The sequence below is a fragment of the Hipposideros armiger genome, unplaced genomic scaffold (assembly GCF_001890085.2).
Source record: "Hipposideros armiger isolate ML-2016 unplaced genomic scaffold, ASM189008v1 scaffold_321, whole genome shotgun sequence".
Taxonomy (NCBI): domain Eukaryota; kingdom Metazoa; phylum Chordata; class Mammalia; order Chiroptera; family Hipposideridae; genus Hipposideros; species Hipposideros armiger.
In genome coordinates this window covers 1,117,465-1,139,402 of record NW_017731671.1, presented here as the reverse complement: position 1 = coordinate 1,139,402, position 21,938 = coordinate 1,117,465, and the positions used below count along the sequence as shown (strand labels likewise).

The following is a 21,938-nucleotide window of genomic DNA, read 5'->3' as shown; positions in this document are numbered from 1 at the left end:
GGTGTATGTACGAAGGCACTAAAGCGGTTTTAGAGAATTTACAGGCAGCAACCCCACCCACTCCCTTTACGTGCCGAGCAGGAGTTTCCTTCCCCATGGGAAGCTTAGATGTTTAAAAGAAGCTGTGGTCATGCTTGGGAATTCTGATCCCTGGCCCCAGGAGGGAATACAAAAGGAGAATTCGACATCACCAAAAAATGGAAAGGAAACACTCTACATCTCCGGCTGAGGGATGGGGATGATTAAGCAGCAGACCTTCAAAACAGCAATTAAAATGAGCACAACAGTAGCTGGGAGCGAAAAACGTAAAATCACTTGTTCCTTAGTAGGTTTTTCTATTATTTTGTCCTTCTCCCATAACCAATGGAGGTAAGACAGACATTCTTCATTAACAGAACAGTCCATAGATAGTTTTCCTCTAGTAATGTCTATATTTAAAATTTGTTCCAAAAATTATTAACCTATATTTCCTAACTCTTTACATAGATTCTCAGCAATCCAACCATACTATTTTACAGATTAGAATTACTTTTCTTTTTCCCCTTAAGCTGTTGTTTCTTTCTTCCTTTCTTTTGTTGCTAGGGCTGGGGGACAGGGAGAAGGGTTCCTTTAAAAAAAATAAAAGTTGTTAGGGGAGATTTCAGTTCAGTCTTAAATGGAAAGGAACAAAGTGATGGCATTCCCATTTATATATACCAAACGCTCTCCCATTACAATTTCAAATGAATCCATGTTAGAGTTCTTATAAAGCTTAATCCTTCTCCCATATTTTTTAAGATAATGAATTAACCTGTTGCTGCTAAATTGATAATTTTTAAAAAATATTTCTACATGTTTTAATATGTGTGATCCCCAGTATGACAATAATGTTTGGAGACTTTTCTTTTTACATGTTTTTAAGTAAAAATTGTTTAAACTTTTTGAAGTTTCAGGAACTTGTAAAAGTTTATTGACAGGAAAGAAACAGCCATCTACCTAGGATAAGATACGGTTAAATAAACCATCTTCAAAAAACTGGCTTCCTACCCTAGAATTCCTGAGAATGCTTGCAAATTTTAAAGCAGGAAAATGTTAAAAACAAAAACAAAAACACTGTTAAATGCTCCCAGAGTTAGTCTTCATCTAAAATATATATTTATATGTGCACATATATATATATATGTGTGTGTATATACATATATATGCACTTTTTGGTCTTTTTTTAAAGTTTTTTTCCCTTTAAGCTTATGATGGAAGAACATTTTAGCTTCTCATGTTTATTTTTACATATTTCAAATCCCTCATTATGTCTTGTAAACAAGAGGGGCTCTAGCACCCGGCTTTCACCGTAGTATCGTAAAGAACTCAACTAACCCATAGTGCAGGTCAAGGAACCAACAGGCAGGGGGAGTGGAGGGCGGTGCAGAACATGGCAGGAAACCAAGAGCGGCAGTGGACAGGGTCACCACTGGCTTGCCTTGGGGCGTGCTCCTGGCCCAGGGACACTAAGATCTAGCCTTCTGTGGTTGTCTGAACACAGCTGCTCTTCACCTGGAGGTCGCCCCCACCACATACAGAGCAGTCAGTGGGGGCTGGGGGGAGACACTGTGTACATGGGCAAAGGTGGTGATGAAAACCGGAGAGCAGGAGGAGGGCACAGTTTCTACAAGGCATCCAATGGGACCAAACCAACGGTGGAAACTCACGTTTGACCACCTACCCACAAAGGGTACATAAAGACTCGTAGGAATGAACGCTCCCTTGAATTATGCATGTCAATCTCTTTTGAGGCTAGGTTTATAATCAACAGGGTAAGCCAGAGGACTACAGAATTCCCCATTCTTTGTCTCACAAAACCACTTAAATGCAAATAATTCGTCTTTGCCTTTTCCTATACACACCCACCCACCCACCTACACACAGACACAAGCTCAAAGTCAAATACATTAGGCATTGTTGTATCCTTCACTGAAGATGCTAAAGAAAGAAAAACTCCTTTGTCCTCACTAGCAGCAAGTTATGGAGGACAGTAGAGGTCTGCTCCCACCAAGGATTGGAATGGGCAGGTATTTGCTGGTACAGAATGTCGGCACTTTATGTTAAACAGTATAATGCAGAGTGGGATGTCCACACAAGTGCTAGCATGTTACCGGCATACGTTCCCCCCCCCCCAGCCATCTGCTCTGTATAACGGGGTACCCCTTCAGGGCTGCTATAACTCTCTTCACAAAAAGCAGTTCGATACATTTTGATTCCAACATAAGTACATACATTGTTGGTGATAACTGGATTAAAAGTTGCCCCCTATTCGGCCCAGAGTACTACACATTGATGCTTAAAAAAAAAAAAGTCTTTAAATACCAAAATTAAAAAAAAGAAAGCAACATTACAAGGGGAAAAAAAAAGTCAAAACCAAAAAAAAAAAAAAAAAAGGTGCAATACTTAAAAGTCTTTGCTAAGTTATACCTGCCTAAGCAAAACCACATACACAGGAAATACACAACACAGAGGAACAAAAGGAAACGCCTGAAGTACACACTGGTTTAAGAACATTCGTTAAGTAAACGTTTCTGTCAGTGATGTGATGGCCTGGCAGTAACACGCCGAGGCCTGGCACAGGTAACGCTCAGCAAGAAGGGAGCAGGGGGGAGGAGCTGCGATGCTTCAGGAGGCTGCTCACAACCTGTTTTCTTCTGTTTTCATCAAATGAAAAGGAGAACCAATAGAAATATTGCATTCTGCATTACCTGACTTTCTGATGAATTTCTCATAACTGATTACACAAGAAAGGGGGGAACACAGTTTTTCTGTTTTTGAGACGTCACATAATTAACAACTATCTCATCTGTTCCCGTTCAAAGTAATGAAAAGGCCTGCATAAAACTTAACAGATGTGCCTAGTGGCCACTTATTTTTTAAAAAAACAAACAGAAATAAATAAACACACAGTTGCTCCAAGAGGTACCTCCTGCTCTCCTAAGTTTTTGGACTTGGCAGTGCTCCAACTCTACTGCTAGGTCAAAAGAAAAGCTAGAGAAAAGAAAACTTGCACTCAGGCTAATTCGCAGATGGAAAGGATCTCCCTGCTCTCATCATTAAAAAGCGCTCTGTTCATCTTCCTGCAGCCCAACGGAGCTGCTCTAGCAGCGGTGGCTCCCCATGCTTGTGTGTTCTTAGTTAAAAAACAATAATAATAAAAATAAAAAGCAGATGGCCGGCCAGCCAGCCTGTGGACTGTCAGCAATGCAGCTTTCTGAGAACCTCGGGGTCAGGGAGGAGGACACAGGCACACACACACAGAGACAGAGAGAAGGATGCACGCGAATGCACATGAACACACGTGCACACACATACCAGAACGAGCATGCCTGGGCAGTTACATGTGCCAGAACACACTGGTATTTATCAACCAGCCAATCACAAATTTTTTCCTTTTTTTTTTGTTTTTGTTTTTTTTTGTTGTTTTTTTAGGTTTTTTGTGTTTTTGTTTTTAAAGTGAGGCTCCGTCAAGTCTTCCCTCCCCCCACCCCAACAATTCTTTTGAATTCCCCTCCCTCCCAAACATGGTAGACCTAAGGACGGAAACACACCCAGTGCAAACAAAGTTAAAAAGCTATTTTTTTCAGTATATATGTTTCTTAGCAACAACTTCCATATAACATGAAAAAAGTGAAAAACTAGAAACTAATTTTTTTAATTTTTTTGTGTTTAAATTTAAATGGTATGTGTACTTGCTTCACATTGTCTTTCTAGGTTGGCGTTCATGATTCAAGTATTTCAAGAGTGATATGTTCTCTTTTTGGATTCATATTCCAAACGAAAAAACTGAAGTTATAAGGGAGGCAACTATGTGCTCAGACAGTCTGTCAATGACCCACCTTTTTTTCTCTCTCCGTTTTCTTTTTTCCTTTTAAAAATGTATTTATTGCAAGTTGAAAAAAAAAACGAAAAGGTCAAGTTAGTGCTGCTGCTGTTCCAAAAAAGGTCACGAGGTCAGAGTTGAAAGTTCTAAGTTCAGATTGAATCCGACCCTCCTCCCAGAAGGTCACCAGGTAGTAAAGGAGCAGGGCTGCCCATCCTATGGGGATCTTCCACGGTTGGGACTCCCCACAAGCTAGAAGAATAGTTTGGGGGGCCCCACAACGAAGCGCCGGCAAGATCGGCCCCGCTGCTGCCACCAGCACTGCTGCTCCATTGCCCGAGCCCTGTGGACCCACCGAAAAGATTCAGCGCAGGTCCGACGGGATCTGACTGGGTCTGGCCGGTCTCCAGCGACTGCCAACCTGCTGCGGGTGCACTCGGGGTTGCTGCGGGTGTAGGGGGCTGAGCTTGTGCCAGAAAGCGGCTAACTTCATCATCGGTGGCAAACTCAGCCAGGATGGTAGTGTTTCCCAACACACACCTGGAAGAAAGGGGAGGGGAAAGCTATGGATGCGAGGAAAACCCTAACGCACACATGGAGACTGAGTATTTCGAGTCCTTGTTATTCAAAGTGTGCTCCTCGGACTAGCAGCTTCCACATCCCCTGGATACTTTTTAGAAGGCAGGATTACAGGACCACAACCTGCACTTTAACCAGGCTGCCAGAGGTACTGATTTAAAGCCATAAGGTATCACTGAACCTCAAGACAGCCAAAGACTACTGGAGGATGCTGCAGATCAATACCCCTTGGTATGTAGAATTTGTACGTCAAGGAAAATGTCACCTGTTTTTTCCCACACGGGAGGTAAAAGATCACACACCATGTATCAAGGAAACCCAGCTTCCGACACCTGTAGGTGCTGCTCCATCTAGGGCTGGGGTCACTGCCTGAGCCCCAGCATCACTTGCTCATTTTGTGTGTAGCTTTCTGTCATGAAATCTGCAGTCAGGAAGTCAGCTCTTTCCTGCCCACCAGTCTGAGGGTGGCAGGGAGGGTCAAAGTCCCACCTACTGCGGGCAAAACCCCTGCAACCCACCAAGTTCATACTGTTTCATCATCTCCCAGAAAGAAGCCAAAGTAAGCAGCTACATACTGTGATGAAAAGGGACAGCATCAACAGTTTCAGGTTTTCATAAACATAGGCTTTGTTTTACAGACCTGAAAATTTACTCTCACAAATTCTTCACTTGGGGAATTCTGATGATCGGCCCAGGATAGACATAGGGCAATCCATGCTTAGGTAGGTTAAAAAGATCAGCCACCTCACTACCAGACAACTGCTTACGTGATGGTGCTGTTTCTGTGCATGTTCTTGTGCATCTGTTTCATGGAGCAGGTGCCAGAATACTCACGCGTGCATCTTCCCCGTGGGGTTTAGCAAGCATAGGCTAGGTACTCACATGTGCAGTGCAGTTTGGGCCTTGGCCGCCTCTTGTTTGGTGCTGTATCGGATCAGGGCGGTGCCCTGGGTTAGGTTCAGATGGAATGTCAGCAGTGGGCCATGCTGCATGCAGATGGTTCTCAAGGTTGACCCATCAATCTAAGGAGCAATGACATTTGTGAGATAAAAACTGGAGGTGGGGGTGTGAAAGGAAGTCAAGTGGTCTTTCTTATACATGAGAATGAGAGGCCTTCTGGTTGGTGAATAATATAATAGTACCAGTACTAAACAAGTCTGGAGGGATGAAAAACTCAAAGCCGGAAAGAGTGCATTGAATACAGAGGTCTTGAAGGAAAATTTTAACGTATTTAAAACACTAGGCTGAGAACTAACGTGCCCATTTTGCAAATAAAATCATTTGCATAAATACAACTCAAAACGAAAGCATTATGATTCAAGCTGTGGTCCATATTTCTTACAAGGTAAACAAGTGAACGTGTACTAATTTGTAGAGCCTTAAAAAGCAGAAATAAGATGGTACCCAAATAGAGTTTAAGGAAACATGCAAAGGTCTCAGCATCATTGCTAACTTGGTGTTCTTCCACCTCCTCAGTTAACAATCGCACAGAGCTGAAGAAGCAGCCACCAACAAGGAGAGAGAGCAACGCTCACCAAGATTCAGGATGCTGGCGGCTGAGCCAGCTCACAGGCTAGTCTGCCGTCCTCTTACTCCTGATTTCAGCCACCTCGAGGTCAGACTATTTCTATCACTCTCTGTCCTCTGCTGCCCACAGCCAATGGGACCAAAGGTTGTAGTCACTCACCTTAGTCAGACCCTCACCACTAAGCTGTCCGTCCAGTGATCAGGAATAACTGCCTTCACCTCGGACTTGGATGGACAAATCTATTTATTCTCTCTGGTGAGTTTATCTGTATCGAGATCTGAACTTGGTTTATTTAAGCTATGCAGGCCAACATTTTCGTTCATTTCTTTGGAAGGGAAAGAGGTGACTATGGGAACAGTCTTAAAAAGTTGGCGGCAGCAGTGGAAACATTCTGTGACTTCACCATGGAAACCCTGCAGGATGAAAACTGGCAGTTTCACCGTAGTTCTTCATAGAAAATGACTGGAGAAACAGCTCTTAGCATTGTTTTTTAAGTGACAACTGACTATAGAAGCATGTCTGTGTATGGCATTAGTGACTTTTCAGGATAGATGTCTTCTAAACAAATTTTAGGTGACGAAAAGTTAAATTTATCCAGTTACCAAAGATTTGCCCTTAAAGCCTTCTTTTAAGCTACAATTGAGATTAGTCTGTTGTGAGGGAGTTTTGATTTTTAAAAATTAATCAATTATTTCTAATACAAACAAAGCTAGCCCCTATATTCAATTTATATACATACACATACAGATGTACTTATTATTTTTCATATTATAAAACAGACGTGAACAGCTGGCTACCTTGTCTAGGCTCCTTTCAGCCATGTATCCCTCCTCTCATCCTAACCATATTATACCCACCACTATGAGTATACAGTCACTATGTGACTACTTAGAAATAATGAGGCAGATATTGTTTTGAGGACGGTTATATAAAATCTTCCTACTTCAGTCAACTATTAGTTAAGTAAAATGACCTGGGGCTTTTTGAGGAGTGACTGGACACAGGTATTAAGGGCCAATCCAGACTCTTCCGCATGTTAACTCTATTTAGGAAACTGACTTTCTCAACCTGTACCTGGAAATACGAGCCCTGGATACACTCCCCACAAATGGGTTCACCGGGCAAATAAACTCAGGAGAAGCTGTATTTCCCCACAGAGGATCATAAATACACGTTAGCATATTAAAGGATCAAAGAAGTCTCATAGTGAAGAAACCTGCTTAATTTTCTTTAATCAAGAATATATTTCAAACATGTTAGGCCAGAGACCTATTAATATCCCTTAGGAACCACTCTAAACGAAAGTGCTAGCTTAGTAAAGTGTACACGAATCCATTTTTAAAATTAAATGCTAGACAACACATTCTGGGTGTCAAAGGCAGGGAAGCATAACTGACCCCTTTTAACAAGGTGTGTTAAAGGCTGTGCTGTCAAGTCCAAATGAAGGTCATGGGCTCAGTTTCGATGGGTTCATTTAACCTCATTTAAGGGCTCAACATAACGCTGCTACAAATAAGTGAGTTGTCAAGCAACCAAGGGGGAAAGGAAGGGTGGTGTGGTGCAAATGAAGTCCCACCAAGAGTGAAAACAACCCAGAGGGCATGCTCTGATGATAGCAAATTAGTAATGCCATTTACATAGATGAGAGTAACAGACAGAAAATTAAAATACCCATGGGGCATTTAAGCTATAAGATCGACACATTCCTTCCAGTGCCGAGATGGACGGTTAATTATTTATGAAGTAGAAAAATGGTTAATATTGAGCCTCAAGTCTTGTTGGACAACTAACACAAAAACAGGTAACTTTTTTGTGTGTGGTTAAAACAGTTAAATATCCGTTTCCCATTTGGTTCTAGATTCCGATAGGTCTATACAGCAAGTCATCTCTGCTAAACAGAAGTCACCAGATAGAACCATCCCCCCTCACTATTTTATAAACTACACATGTTAACATCACCAGGACAACAGGCTTCATGAAGCCCAGTAGCCAACATCCCCCATTCATCAGTAGGCTTCGAGCCTTGGGTGGGGAGACCCACCTCTGCAGGCTGGATGGCTCTGCGGTGACCAGAAAATAAATGAACTTTCATATCTGTCCACCTCCCACATCTCTGAGTTTCTCTCTCTTAACACAATCAAGTCCTATCTAGAAAAATCACAAGACAGCATGATTACCTGTGGAGTGAGATTGTGAAGAACCAGCCAGTAACTAGGACGAACCGAACTGCCATCACTCCAGGTAGAGGCTGTAAGCAAAAAACATTAGGAAGAGCAATCAAAAACTTAAGAAAGCTATGCGTGAGAAACACTGTCACATAACCCTTTTTAGAAGGGTTACACTTCCCTCCTTTTATAAATCATCTTCTCTTTTCACCTCACTCTGACTGTTATCTTGTCACTGAATAGCCAGTGCTCTTCTAGACCTGGATCTTTATGCCTTATTTGCAAGGCAGCCTTTTCCTCCTAGTGGTCTCACTCTGCAGTTTGTCTTTTTTACTTCATCAGTACCTTGGGAGTTCATGGGTCCCTTTGCCTTATACTGACTGTAATTTTCTACTCAAGAGATACTTTCTCCTCTATCAGCCAACTGTGATGTCCTGTCTTGTGAAGTCTTCATCATGTCTTCACCATTTGTGTTAACATAAGACCTCTGTGTTTGAACAATAATGCTCCTTTAGGCAGATCCTTCTCACCCGAGGCAAGCCGTGAGTCCTGTGTCCCCCACCCCCTGACTGATCGGGGTGCTGTGCTGCTCCAGGGAGATGACGGTTTGGGGTTGGTCAGACCAGGAGGTGGGCGGGGCAGCGGTGTAGTGTTCCTTGAGGAAATATGGTTTTTCCACATCTTGTTGGAGAGATGAGTGGGGTTGTGTCCTATGGGATCTGGGGACCATGTTGATTTGTAATCAGGGAACTTTGCTATAGGAAAAGAAAATTAAGGAAGGAATAAGGTTAGATAAAGCACGAGTGTCAACAAATACACATAAACTTTGTGTACACAAAACACTTACATTCTAAAAATAGTAAGTGCTATTTTAAGAGCAGCAAAATAATATTGTTCTTTGAGCTTATTAAATATAAAATTTTCAATGACTATTACTCTGAATTGACAAATTAACACATGGACTAAAGATTTAGTAAGATAATTAGTTCTCTACTGCTTTCTTAGCTAAATACAACCTGAAAGGGAAGACAAATTCAAGGACAGTATTCCTGAAGCTGTTAGTCTTACAGATACAGCAGAAAGTGAAACCTAGCGGAACGAAAGTATCCTATAAACACTTACTGACTTACTGGCAAGTACGAGAAAATGAAACTTTTCTTGATCCAGAATATCAGTCACCAACATTCAAACGGATTTTTAAAATATGATCATCAAGTATTCACTTAGGGCTTAGTATGCTTTCAGGTGCTAAATCAGGGCTGTGGGTATTCTCAAGAACTTCAAATTCAGGTGGGAGGACAGAACAGATGAACAACATCATATATGTTCACTACACAGAGGAGAAAGACCATGCTGGGCTGTGAGCAAAAAACGAGTCTTGAAGGATTTATATAAATGGATGGGCTCAGAAAGACAGGAAAATATAAACCACGGTTCAGTCTAAACTCTCACTGTACCAAATCTGTTTTCCCCCAATTCTGGCTGAACATTTCATAGTGATAGAGAGGTAAAGGAGGCCATCAAGGTAGGCTGGGGACTGATTTCGATACTATCAGGAGTTTTTGCAGAAGACTGAGCATGTAGTGTTTTCAACTAGAGTCTAAACCTTGGGTGACAGCAAACAGACTGGAACAGAAGACACGGGCATGAGAGATACGACTGCAACTAAACCGCTGGGAGACGTCATCACTGCCTGGATCCAGGGAGCGCGGGAGAAATGAAAGAGTGAGAAAATACTGAGATTTTGTGACTATGTGATGCATGGCAGCATCATTAAGAAAAATAGAGAGTGTAGTTAAAAAGGGAAGATCATTTTGGGGGTGAGGAAGTATATGTTCAGTTTTAGACATGTCTGGGGTGATTCTTGAGTCATCTCTCAGGTGAATGTCCAATTGGAGACAAAAAATAAAACAGTTCAACCTGAGATTTGGGCAATTATGGGAATAAAAGAGTGAAGTGAAAATGAGTTGTTAAGTGTCAGGGAAGAAGTTTTATAAAAGTATACTGTAGGGTGGTGGTTAGAAACATGGAATACTGGGTTGGCTCCTTCACACACTGACTCAGACCTGAGGCAAATTATATCAGCTCTTAAGAGTCTCAGTGTCTCCATCTACAAAATGGGGATAACATCAGGACCTCCCTGTGGACTTTGGTGAAGGTACTGATAAGAACTCATGCCAAAGGCTTAGCACGCTGCCTGGTTTGCAGGAGCTTTCAAAGAATGATAGATTATTGTTGCACTGTTGACATGACACAGAGGTACAAAGAAAAAGAAGACAATTTGTAAAGCCATTAACCTGCAGCATCTTAGAAGGCAGCTAAGGATTTGTTTCTTTTGCCTGGACAAAGAAAAGAAGCCTAAATGACTCTAATGGCTTAAGGTCCAACTTTTGCAAGACCAAGGTGCCAATGACTAATGATCTGTCTACCAATCTGTAAGGCGTTGTGTTCAGTGAGTGACTTCAAAAGCTTTATTATACTCATTAACGTTTCCATTCCCTATTGTCTTCCAACAAAACAAAATGCGAAGAATTCAACAAATGTTGTTATTGACAGAATTAATCAATCCTTTTTTTCCTTGGCCATCTGCTCTTAGCCTCTGCCTGTAAGTGGAAGGATTCTGAGAGAAAAGCAGGCTATCATCGGCTGCCTTAGGAATAACAACCTGGATTTAACTGGTTCTTCCCATGGCCCTGATTCTCTGGGCAGACTGGTTAAGAGAACAGCACTGTGTCATCAGGATGTAACCTCTGCCCTCTCAACACCAACACTCCCTGCAATTATGTCACCATAGGCCTTGTCCTAAAGCTGTATTTGCTTCATTCTGCCTCTCTGAGACTGGAAGCCCCTCACGGATCCGGCCAATACAAGAGATGTACCTCCACCCACGCTGACATATGCTATCCCACTTCTGTACAAGTATTCCTTAAGAAACAAATGCCAATTTCCTTTGTAAGAGGGAACCTGATGGAAACATGCTAATGGCAGGGAAACAAACAGGACGCACTCATACCTGAAGTGCTATGAACGTTGGTAAAGGAGTTGTCAGAGGCACTGTAGGGCCAGGCACCAGGTGAAGGCAGCGAGGTGTTGAGGGAAGAATTAGACCCTTTGGGCGACAAATGAAAAACAAGATGAAAATACTGCAGATAAGTGTCAGTACAACAAGTGAAAGTATTTTATTTAACCTTCAACAGAAGGCAGGACAAAATATATCTAAAAAAATAAATGTGAAAAGCTGTATCGTCTTATGTTTCCTGATGAAACGATCATACACGAGCAAGTACAAATGAGGGCTCAGGCTGACAAATTTGAATGTGCTGGGTGTTGAATCCACAGAGGATGTTTCGCTTGTTTACTTACCTGTGGTGTTATCCCGCAGAAGTTGGTGGTCAGTATCTACAATGGGAGATGTGGCGGTACCCCCCAGCACACTTCCTGGGGTGACATAGGGATCGGATTCAGGGTCAATGTTTTGGATACCTTTCCATGGCACTCCAGGTTGGAATTCTGAGAGAAGAAGAAACATTAGACGTAGGAGGTTGTTCAAACAAACGGTAAAATAGTTATTTTTTGATAGAAGAAATAGATCTGTAAAACGTCTAATACTCAATCTATTTTAATCTCAGATTTTCATCATAACATTAAAAAAAAAATAAAAGTCTCCTGGACATACACTCTGCCAGCAGCACCTCAGTGTTATCACAGTATGCCCACCTTCTCTGTCTGTCTCTCTGTGGTCGTGAACTTGATGCCAGGATTCTTCAGCGCCTGGCCCCAGAACCTGCCCTTCCTGCTCCCAGGGAAATTCAGGCCTGGGGGCAGGGAGGCGGGGTAAGTAGTCTACTGCTCAGGAGAACTGTCTAGGCATCTAGGACAAGAACTGGAAGAAGATCTAGGTTGGAGATCAGTGACTTCTCCCATTTATCTCACCAGAAATTGGCTCAGAAGCACAAAAGTGAACACAGTACAAATGACCACTACAAAGTGGATCGCCCAGGGACAGCCAGAGGGAATAATGTGGCTTATCATGAGGAAGCCTGGAACCCATGGAAGTATTTCCAAGTTTCTACTGGTTAATTTAAATAATATTTAAAGCTATGTGATAGCAGTAATGAACTTTTATTTGCCTAATCACGATTAGGAAAAGCAGTATGTATTATATATGAACAACAGGCATTCCACAAGTCTACTTTAATAGAATGAAACTCTACATATTCATATCACAGATATACCTGTGTAGAGAGAGGTTTAGAACATACACCAAATTTCTTATTTTTGCTTTACTAAATTTAAACGTTTTTCTACAATGAATAGATTACTTGTATCAAAATAAAGAGAGGAAAACATAACATACAGTCTCACGGCACTTGCTACGGTGAACCTGGAACCTAACTGATAATAAATACTTGCTTATTGAGTAAACAAATCAATTCAATGGACATTTCAGAAGAACCCATGTTACACGGCATCCTATGCACAGACGAATGCTGGGGGCCGGCTCCAACACTACCTTCTTTCATCCCCAGATTCCACTCCTCTGACTTCCTTCAGCTTATCTTCCTTCCTTCCTGTATTTACCACACAGTAACTTACCTGGTGGGTGACCAGTGTCCACACCTAGTCTTTCTGACTGAACTCTATTAGGAGCCCCTTTTTTTATTAATTAATTAATTAATTTACTTACTTACTTTTACTTACTTACTTATTTATTTATTTAGCTGAGCCATCCTGCCACCTGTTGGCAGCTCAGCTCGGGCCAGGAATCGAACCGCTGTTGCTCAGAGCTCACACTCTTGAGCGAGCTCTTAACCAACTGAGCCACTCGGCTGGCCCCTGACTGAACTGTTAGAACAGAGACCCTATCTAATGAAAACTGTCTATCTTCCCACAGCATAGCACATGCCTTGCTTTTCTCAGACAATAATTACTGAGTGAAAAAAACGAATGTATGTGGCAAAAGCAATCTGTTTCAGAACCCGAACTTAACGATTAAAAACCGAATGCTATCCCAGAAAAACCACTTCCTGGACAATACCTGGAGGCCAACTGGCATTGCTGGATTTACTTCCGATTTTATTTGTTGGTGGAGATTTGGCAGGTAACCAGCTATCACCAGCAGGACCCGTATGGCCACCCAGTGTGTCACCTGGGATGATATCAAACTGGTTGTATGGTGACCCTCCTCGGGTCTTACCAGGGGCCACTATAGCGCCTGAGAAGAGAGAGAGGAAATTAATACACACCTGGAAAGGACTTCTGTGAACAGAATTTGTCAATCTTTCATTCAGAGAAACTCAAATACAGTATTGTGAAGTTTTATGCAGTAAAAAGTGCACTAGAATGAGAGGTCACACTCAAGACCCAATATATAGTTAATAAGCAGGATGACAACGAACAATTCATTTCACCTTTCTGAGCCTCTCAATTGCTCACTTATACACACAGCACTGTTTTCATTCTTGAATGTTCCTTTCTGTTTTAAAACTCCACGGCCTTATGAAGTTAACAAAACTTTCATAAAGGACAAATCCTACCGTTGTCCCCAGGTTTTATACTAATGACTCAAGAGTGAGAAGTGAAAAATACTAAATAATATGCTGGACACAGAGGGTTTTTGACTACGCCGGTACTGATACTACCCACCCAAGTTCTCCCATGCTGTTCGGGCCTAGTTTCACTGGAAGCAGCAGCATAAACAGAGTGAACCACCAAAGGGGAAAGCATGTGCAATTGCTTTAAATTCCAAAGCAATGAGATGGAATTCTGGCCCGGGGTCTCTGCCAGCACACGGCCCACAGTGAGCTCTGTGAGCCAGGGCCTCACACACGAAGAACAGCAAATCCTTTATAACTGCTTTCCTGAGAGCACTTCAGCCGTTTGTCAGTGCCCCCTGCACGAATTTTACATGGTATGAGGCAGGAAAAAAATGAAATGCTTCAAGTTCCCTTTTTAAACTACCAAAAAAATCAGCTTGACTTTCAATCAAGTTCTGGCCTCTGTGAGGTGCCCCTCTACTTACTTCTCAAAACACATTTTACAAGCTGTATTGTGTCGCTTGACCTATTCTTAGGGCGCTGTTTATGAACAGACACAATTATTTCCAAGGCAGTATATTATTTGTGTAAATATTGATCAAAATAATCTCCTGGGTTTGGCCTAGCAGGAGTATCATCAAAGCTATCTCCAAGCTCAGCTAAGGAGTCATTGATTTTCTGGAGCCTGTGACAGAAACTTGACTCAAGGGCACATTACAGTGAAGTAGTAGAAAATGAAAAGCTTGATTCCCTTGGGGAGTGCTAAGAAAATGGGGGAAACATTATCTGTAAGCTTTAAGAAGGCAAGTGGCTCTTTTACCTTCGAGACAGCCTCTCACATGCCACTTTGTACTTATTATCATGTACCTATCATGTCTTTGGGACAAAGACGCAGTGTAAGTACCCAAAGCCTCAGGTGCTGGGCTTGGGTTATTCTGTCCAAAACCAGATTTTATAGTTTCTGTAAATTGTTCCTGATTTCGCGTCACAGAATCACATGATGATGCTTTGGGAGAGCAGGCAGAGAGCTCTAAGTGGCCACCTCAGCAGCGTCTGATGGGCACATTTAAGTAAGGGTGGTTTATAAGAGAACTGTGGAAGGCTGCAGGTGGAGCGGTCCAACACCTGTTTATCCTTGGTTCTCATGGCTACAGCTGAGACCATGCGAATTATTTGTCAAATGGAACAAACACTGAGACAAAGGCTGAAGGAAGGCTCTAAAACTTTTTATCTATTTTACAGAGAAATGGAGAAGCTCTTACAGAGAATTATGGAGATGACCGGACAACACACATTTACAGCCAAAGCCTAGAATGCCCTCAATTGCTGTCCTGCAGACCCGTAATTCATAAAGAATAAGAAAGCTTTGTGGGAAGTTCAAATCTCATGTACTGATCTTTTAGTCATCTTTGGAGACTGAAGGGTTCAAATAATCAACATGAAAGATATTTGTCATCTCTTATACTTCAAAAAACAAACAAACAAACAAGCAAACAAACCTGATTCTGTTTTCTCAAGCCAATTCATCAGGGCTTGACTCTAATGGGTACTCAAGTTCACTGCTACTACCCTCAATCCCATCCCATTGCAGGTGGGGAATTTTGCTCCCCTTAATTAGAACCAGCATTTTCAGTTTCTTATAATCTGAAATACAATAACCCCAATCTTTTGTTTTATAGGTATCGTAAGATTTGGGGGAAAATAATCAAGACACTTGCTAGGAAAAAGCTAAAGATCCGTGCTTTGAGATCATTTTATACGACACTTCGTCAAGGCCTCCTGAGGGTCAGAACATCTCCAACTCATAATCCTCTGCTTGCTCTTACCATTTTTGTGCATATTGGCTTCCTGTGTGGCTACAGAGGGCAGTCCCTCCATCATGGAGGTCCACTGTTTAAAGCGAGACTCTGTTCCAGCCTCCTTCCCACCAACCATGCCATAGTCCATGCCGCCAGAGCTGAAGCCTAAAACAGAGAACCACATTTTATGTCTTTCTATAAACTTCTAGCAGCAGTAACCAAGGGTTCTAAGGCAGAACCCATGAACAGCTTCATTTGTAACAGAAAGACTAATTCACAAGTTTCTTCACTCAGAAACAGGTATTTTGAACCAAAATGCTGATCTTGGCTCTTGCTTCCTAAAAACGTAATGGGACATCTCAGCGCTTGTGCATTTACTTATTCATTTAGTTCACATGGGTGCCAGACAGAACTCTGGGACCAGTGATTCTCCAATGAAATGGAGGTGTCCACACACCAAACCAATATGGTGTAAGAGCAGCTACGAGGTGGTGGTAAGGGTATCGGGGGAGGAAAGGCTTTGCAGAAGGGACATTTGATCTACGGCCTAGGGCAGGTATGCGAGTTAAGTCAAGGAAACCAAGTACAAAGCTCTAACTCATGACAGTAAGTCCTATTTAGGGAATGGTGACAGTTCAGAGTGACTCCAATGCTTGGCTAACTGGATGAAGTGAGGAGTGGGAGGAGATGGGGGAGAAATGAAGAGTCATGTCATGTAGGGTCTTGATACATCGGGTGAAGCAGTTTGGACTGTTTTCCACCTCTAAGACAGGAGATAAAGAAAATTTGAAGCAAGTAAAAGAGATAACTAGGTTCGTATTTTAGAAAGAGAACTGGCAATGTGAGAGTGGGAAAGATGGAGGTCAAGGTAGAATCGGAGAGGTCAATTTGAGAGAAGTTTTTATGCAATGATGAAGGCCCCAAAGCTTGAACAGGCAATTACTAGAAATTCAGAGTTCACTTTGCTATGAGCCCTCAGGTAAGCCTCTGGTGTCAGTGGGAAGACATTACCCAAGAGTTTAGGTGGGCAGTGTCTACCCACTGCACAGAGCTGGACAGGTGAAAGCCAACGTGAAAAGCTTGCTGATGGGAGACTCACAAGGTCCACCATCCATTCTGGATCAGAGTGTACTTAATACTTTTTCAAACTGACTCTCATAAAAGCAAAATCAAGGACTAAAATAAACAAATGAAACAGGGGAGCGAGGAACAATGAATAACCACAGAAAGACCAGACAGAGCCCTAGTAAGTGTATTAACAATACACAAGTACAGCCTCTCCCAGGGAAGTGAGCAGGGCCCCACCACGCCAAAGCTCAGGAGGCCCGCAAGGGCCAAAAGCCAATCTCCTCTTCCTCTAGAATGTGGAGCACCAGCCAGGCCAGACTCCTCACTGTATCCATGTCAGTCTCCTACCACCGGGTGGTGTGTTATTGGCTCTTAAACGCCATTTATCCAGATCCCACTGGGGACCCAGGCCATGTTTTTCTCCCCTGTGCTTCTCCTAGTCATCAGGGGTAGTTTTATAAATGCATAATAAATCAAGATCAAATCATTTCTAACACCTTCTTTACCTGTGTTTAAAACGCTATTATTAATATAAAGAACATCGGTCCTCCACTGTTTGTGACCGACTTCACTAGTCCAAGTGATAGCCTGGAGGGTGGGGGTGGGGAGCAGAAATCCCTGGTATGGACTGGAAGCATTTCAAAGTACATGACTTTTTAAAAAAGGGTTTAAGATAGTTTTTTCTTTTGTCCAATGGAGCTGAAATGAAATGAGACTGGAGGACAAGGACGTGGACAGGAATAGGGCTTTGTCTGACACGCGCTTTCATGGCCTAAGCGTGTTGCTCTACCTTTGACAGAGAAACTAGCCCAAGCTGCTTGGATGGCAGGCCAAGGGCTGGCTCTACTCACTGAGAAAGAGCTTTAGAAAATAACTCAGGATTCAGGTGAAGATTAAAAAAGAAGAATGCAGGGATTAGTAAGAAGATAAGGAACCACTGCTTACACTTTAATTTTCTTTAAAGTTGCTCTAAAATGTCTTTAAAACTCATGGTGAATTAAATTATTTAATTTCAGCTGCTTTACAGTTCTCTTGTGACACCTGAAGTGTAGAAAATTAATAGAGGAGTTACGCCGCCAAAATATGGCAGCACCAAAGCTGAATAACAGGTTTGGTAAGGAAAAAAAAAACTGAAGGGGGCGAGAAGGAGGGTAGGAAATAAAACTGCCTTGAAAGGTTCAGTCTACAAATCCAAACGAGAGGAAAAATTGATGCAAGGTTGTACATGGCTGTCTTTCTTTGCCGTCAGGTAGTAACGCATGATGTCAGGATATAGAATATGCTCAACAAATCCGGAGGGAAGGGACTCTGGGCACTGAGCTCTAGTAACAGAAAGCAGAGAGGGACATTCCACTTGCGACCTCTGGGCTATTTATGAGCTGTCATACTTCTAAGCCCAGGAAAACAGTGACTTTATTATACTTGCTATTTCATCAAAACCAAACTTGCTAGTTGACCAAGTGGCCTCCCTGTTAATTCTCCAGCTCACCAACACTTTAACTCAAATCAAGCAAGCCATTTAGTTCACTTTAATGAATATGGATGGAGCACCTAATTTGTGCCAGGTTTTGTGGTAGGAGCTGAGGTACAAACAGAGATAAGACATGCCCCTTGCCTGACCAGGGACTCATTTTGCCAGCACATCCCTTTTACCTATCTTATCATTCTGAAAAATACAACCCTTGGCCTACCTTATCTGTCCTTGCCAGAATTACTTTCTCCTGCTTTTCACACACTCCAAGTCATCGTCCATTCATCGCTACCGCTTGGCTCAATGCTTACCATCTGGAGGAAACTCTCAAATTAACTTGTCCTTAATTGATCACTCCTTCACTTCCTTTGTTTACAGTTCTCTATTTTCTGCTACTTCTTTTGTTGTAGATTAAAAAAACAAATGACTGCTTTTACAATAATTATAATAAAGAGTAAATTATAAAAGAGACACATCACCCACTGTTGCCTGTTTAACACCACAGTTCTAATCCATGTCCACATGTACATGTGACATTCACACATTCATAATGCCAGGATAGGTACGAATTACTCTTCTGCTATTTTAATAATTTCTAATATTCATAACTCTACTTTTCACTGGGTATATAATGCACATAAATGTTACAAGTTTTGATACATTTTAAACACGAAAAGTAAAATTTTATTGGAAATGCATTTTCTCATAAAATGAGTGACTGTTTCTTGATAAGTTTGGATACCTATAATGACTGACTTATCACTAGAATGAGACCAAGTTCACGCTACTCTATGCCTGTTTTTTAGAAATTTTTGTAGACATAAAACACTAAGAAATCTTATATAAATAAGTAGATGGGAAAAGGAGTCTTGTTACAATACCACTTATTTCTTTGAATTCCTTTTTAGGTATATTCCCTTCCCCCACAGGGTTCAATACCATAGATAAAGAAAACATAACTTTTAGATAGGTCATTATCACCTGACAATTCAATTAGGTATATTTTCAATTTTGCTAAAAGTAGAGAAGTAGAAAACCATCTATTTTACAAAAACAAATCAATAAGGGTTAGTTAAGCAGTCATTAAAGTCATTCAACTTTTTAATTGAGAAAATATACCAAAAAAGGCATTATCGAGACTTAAGAAACTTTTCATTATTCTTGCTACTCTTTTACCCAAAGGTATAATTTTTAGTTTGATATAGTCAGCATGAGGAATATTGAAATATTATTCATTTTATTACATCTTTGCCATATAGCCCCTTTTTTTTAAAAAAAATAATAATCTCTGTATCTGCTTTAAATATATTTTCATCAAAATCTTATGGCTACAGATTTAGTTTATTCAGAACAGGAAGCCAAATCAGACTTACTTTCAGTCCCAAAATGTATTTTTCAGCTCAAATAAATGTGATAATATAAATTAAGGAAAATTACAACTGTGAACTGAATTATAAAATGCATTTTGTAAGGCATATTATAACTGCTCAGATCACAATTAATATGATAAAGACCTAATAAAATTTACTGTTTAATAAGTTATCAAATGTAAACAAATTAATACATCAATATATTCTTTCTCCTTACCTAATTTGGATTATGATACCCAGCTAAATGTGTAAGTTACCTATGAAACCAGGAGTATGATAAGAAACCGGAAATTTCTTTAGTGTATGTTAATGTGTATATTGAACACTGATCCTCAGCCATTAGCAATAGTTAAGACTCAAGTACAATAATCACAACACCATTAATCTAACAAGACATCATGATAAAATTTTTCTATATATTTAATAAATAAGAAAAGTATATTCTGCTAAAAACTAACAGATTCACAGCCAACATATAATTTTACTTAACAGGAGGTAGAAAATATTAAAGATGTTATAAGGACTGACTGTTGTTGGGATAAATACATCTTGATTTTAGGTTTTTAACAACTAATTGACTGACGCATACCCCGCCTAAAGGAAATCATGTAAAAGTTTCTCCACAGGCTTTACTCGATGCATTGTGAAAATGTGTCTTTAAGAGTCAGTGTTGTTAACCTATATGCTCAAGCTGTTTGAAGGTGCTTTACTTTCCACCTGACATGCTCTAGGGATGTGTTCTGAGAAGACCTGAGCAGAGCCGTGTGCATTTAAACACGCGGAAAAGCCGCTTGCGGCTCCCAGATGTCTCTTTGCTTTGAACTAACTAGACTCGACTTCAAGAACTATGTGCTCTTTGACAAAAGGCGATGCAAGCAGCAAAGTTGCCCTGCTTTATTATCGCATATGGAGTCTAAATTCAGAACAACTCAACACATACCAAGATAACGCACGCTTCATCCTTAACAGAGAACATGAGGAAGAAGGTGACGACTGGAAACCCAGGGGTCAGGACACCCTCATGAGTCATTACGAGGGACTTCCTCCCGGCATGGTACTCTGGTGTTCTACATCCAGATGAGCATGCCCTAGTGAGGCACGGGATGGCGGAGAGTTTGCCCTTCTTTTATGTCAAGTGGGAGAGAGGTTATTTTGAATTTAAGTCAGTTCTCAGGTGGTTCACTTTTAAGAATATTTGCCAGAAGTTGAGGATCTGGAAATTAACTCCCTTAAAACTATCCCGGATCAAGGAGTCCTTGAAGTCTTTGCTCGTTTCTGCATATGGATACCCCAGTAGGAAGTGGGCACCTCACAGAATGAGAGCAGAGAGAGCAGGGCCATTTGTCCAGGGTCACTTTGTCACCTAAGAGCACGAATTTCTTGTTTTTGAGTTTGCACAGTTTCTTCTTTACCAAAATAAAATCTAAATGTCAACCCAAGAAGAAACCCACTGTGGTGTGTGGTACCTTTTTAATTTTTAAATTTTATTTTTAAATCACTGTTGCATCAGTGGTAGATTCTGCTTACAACATGTTCCCCAGTTCTGAAAGAGCTACGATTTGCCTGCCAACAAATTCCTGATGAATGTCAAAGGTATAACCTTACTTGTGCTAATTCTATTTAAATCAGATGAAATACTAACACCAGAAGAATTCTATCAGTTTGCCTTATAATTTTAAGTTCCCCATTTTTTTCAAGAGAAGGTAATTTTATTAGTAGAGCTAAACACCTCAATTTGTACATATTTTAATAGAGTATAACCCCAGGTATGGGTAGCACTCAGCATGTACAGACATTCAGACTGGCTTTTAATAATTCCTAGGGGTAGGAGAGCAGATTGCCACTCAGAAGTTGTAAAAGGCTGCTTTGCAGTCAGAAGTTGGAGCACTGTCTCTACTGATTGTGTGGTAAGCGTCAGCAAACCACCGAAGCTCTAGGATATTGATAACTCAGATAGCTCATCTATAAGACAGGGATAGAATATTTATTTACTTTGTTGTGAAAACAGAGGGTACTATAGGCCCAACCCACCACCACAGGCTTAAAAACAGTAGCTTTCATTACTCACAACTTACCAGAACCATATCCAGGTATTGGCCCTTTGGTTTGAAGGTCTGGGAGCCCCACGTTCAGAGTGTTGGGTACCATGTTGTCCAGGTGTGGCTTGGGCCCAACAGGGTGAGACGGCGAATGCTTCATGCTGGGCTGCCTCTGCTGCTGCTGCTGCTGCTGGAGCGCGCTCACCATTCGGGCCAGCTGAAGGCGAGGACGCCGCCGAAGGGAAAAGGGACACTGATAAGCCAACTTCCCTGACGCCACAGGAGAAGACTGTTTTGGCGCTCAGAGAGGTGAAGCAGAGATGCAGTCCTCCCAGAGAGCACTAGTGGGGCCCGCCCACCCTGCGTACCTGCTGCTCTTGCTGCTGGCGCACGGCTTGAGAAAGCTTTCTCTGGTTCTGGAGCAACTGCTGCTGTTGCTGCTGCTGCTGCAAGAGAAGCTGACAGGCCTACGGGGAGGAGAGAGAGACGACCTCAGCTTCCTAAGACAGGCTCCCTGAGAACACCAAAAGGGCTTGCACAC

The 21,938-nt window shown here is 41.6% G+C and overlaps 1 protein-coding gene across 4 annotated transcripts in view; it reads right to left on the bottom strand.

The window, feature by feature from the left end:
* Positions 1-3,579: 3,579 nt before the first annotated feature.
* TNRC6B (trinucleotide repeat containing adaptor 6B) overlaps positions 3,580-21,938 on the bottom strand; it is a 198,918-nt gene continuing 180,559 nt past the window's right edge. For 3 of the 4 annotated variants that reach the window (XM_019660594.1, XM_019660596.1, XM_019660598.1), the window contains 10 exons: positions 21,766-21,864; positions 21,434-21,614; positions 15,477-15,614; positions 13,152-13,328; positions 11,477-11,623; positions 11,127-11,222; positions 8,644-8,868; positions 8,126-8,196; positions 5,303-5,442; positions 3,580-4,381 (listed from right to left, as the gene is read on the bottom strand). In XM_019660594.1, coding sequence (XP_019516139.1) covers positions 3,994-4,381; positions 5,303-5,442; positions 8,126-8,196; positions 8,644-8,868; positions 11,127-11,222; positions 11,477-11,623; positions 13,152-13,328; positions 15,477-15,614; positions 21,434-21,614; positions 21,766-21,864 — 1,662 coding nt within the window. In that variant the 3' untranslated portion in view covers positions 3,580-3,993. The remainder of the gene's footprint in view (positions 4,382-5,302; positions 5,443-8,125; positions 8,197-8,643; positions 8,869-11,126; positions 11,223-11,476; positions 11,624-13,151; positions 13,329-15,476; positions 15,615-21,433; positions 21,615-21,765; positions 21,865-21,938) is intronic. The other variant, XM_019660595.1, reaches the window with a different exon arrangement.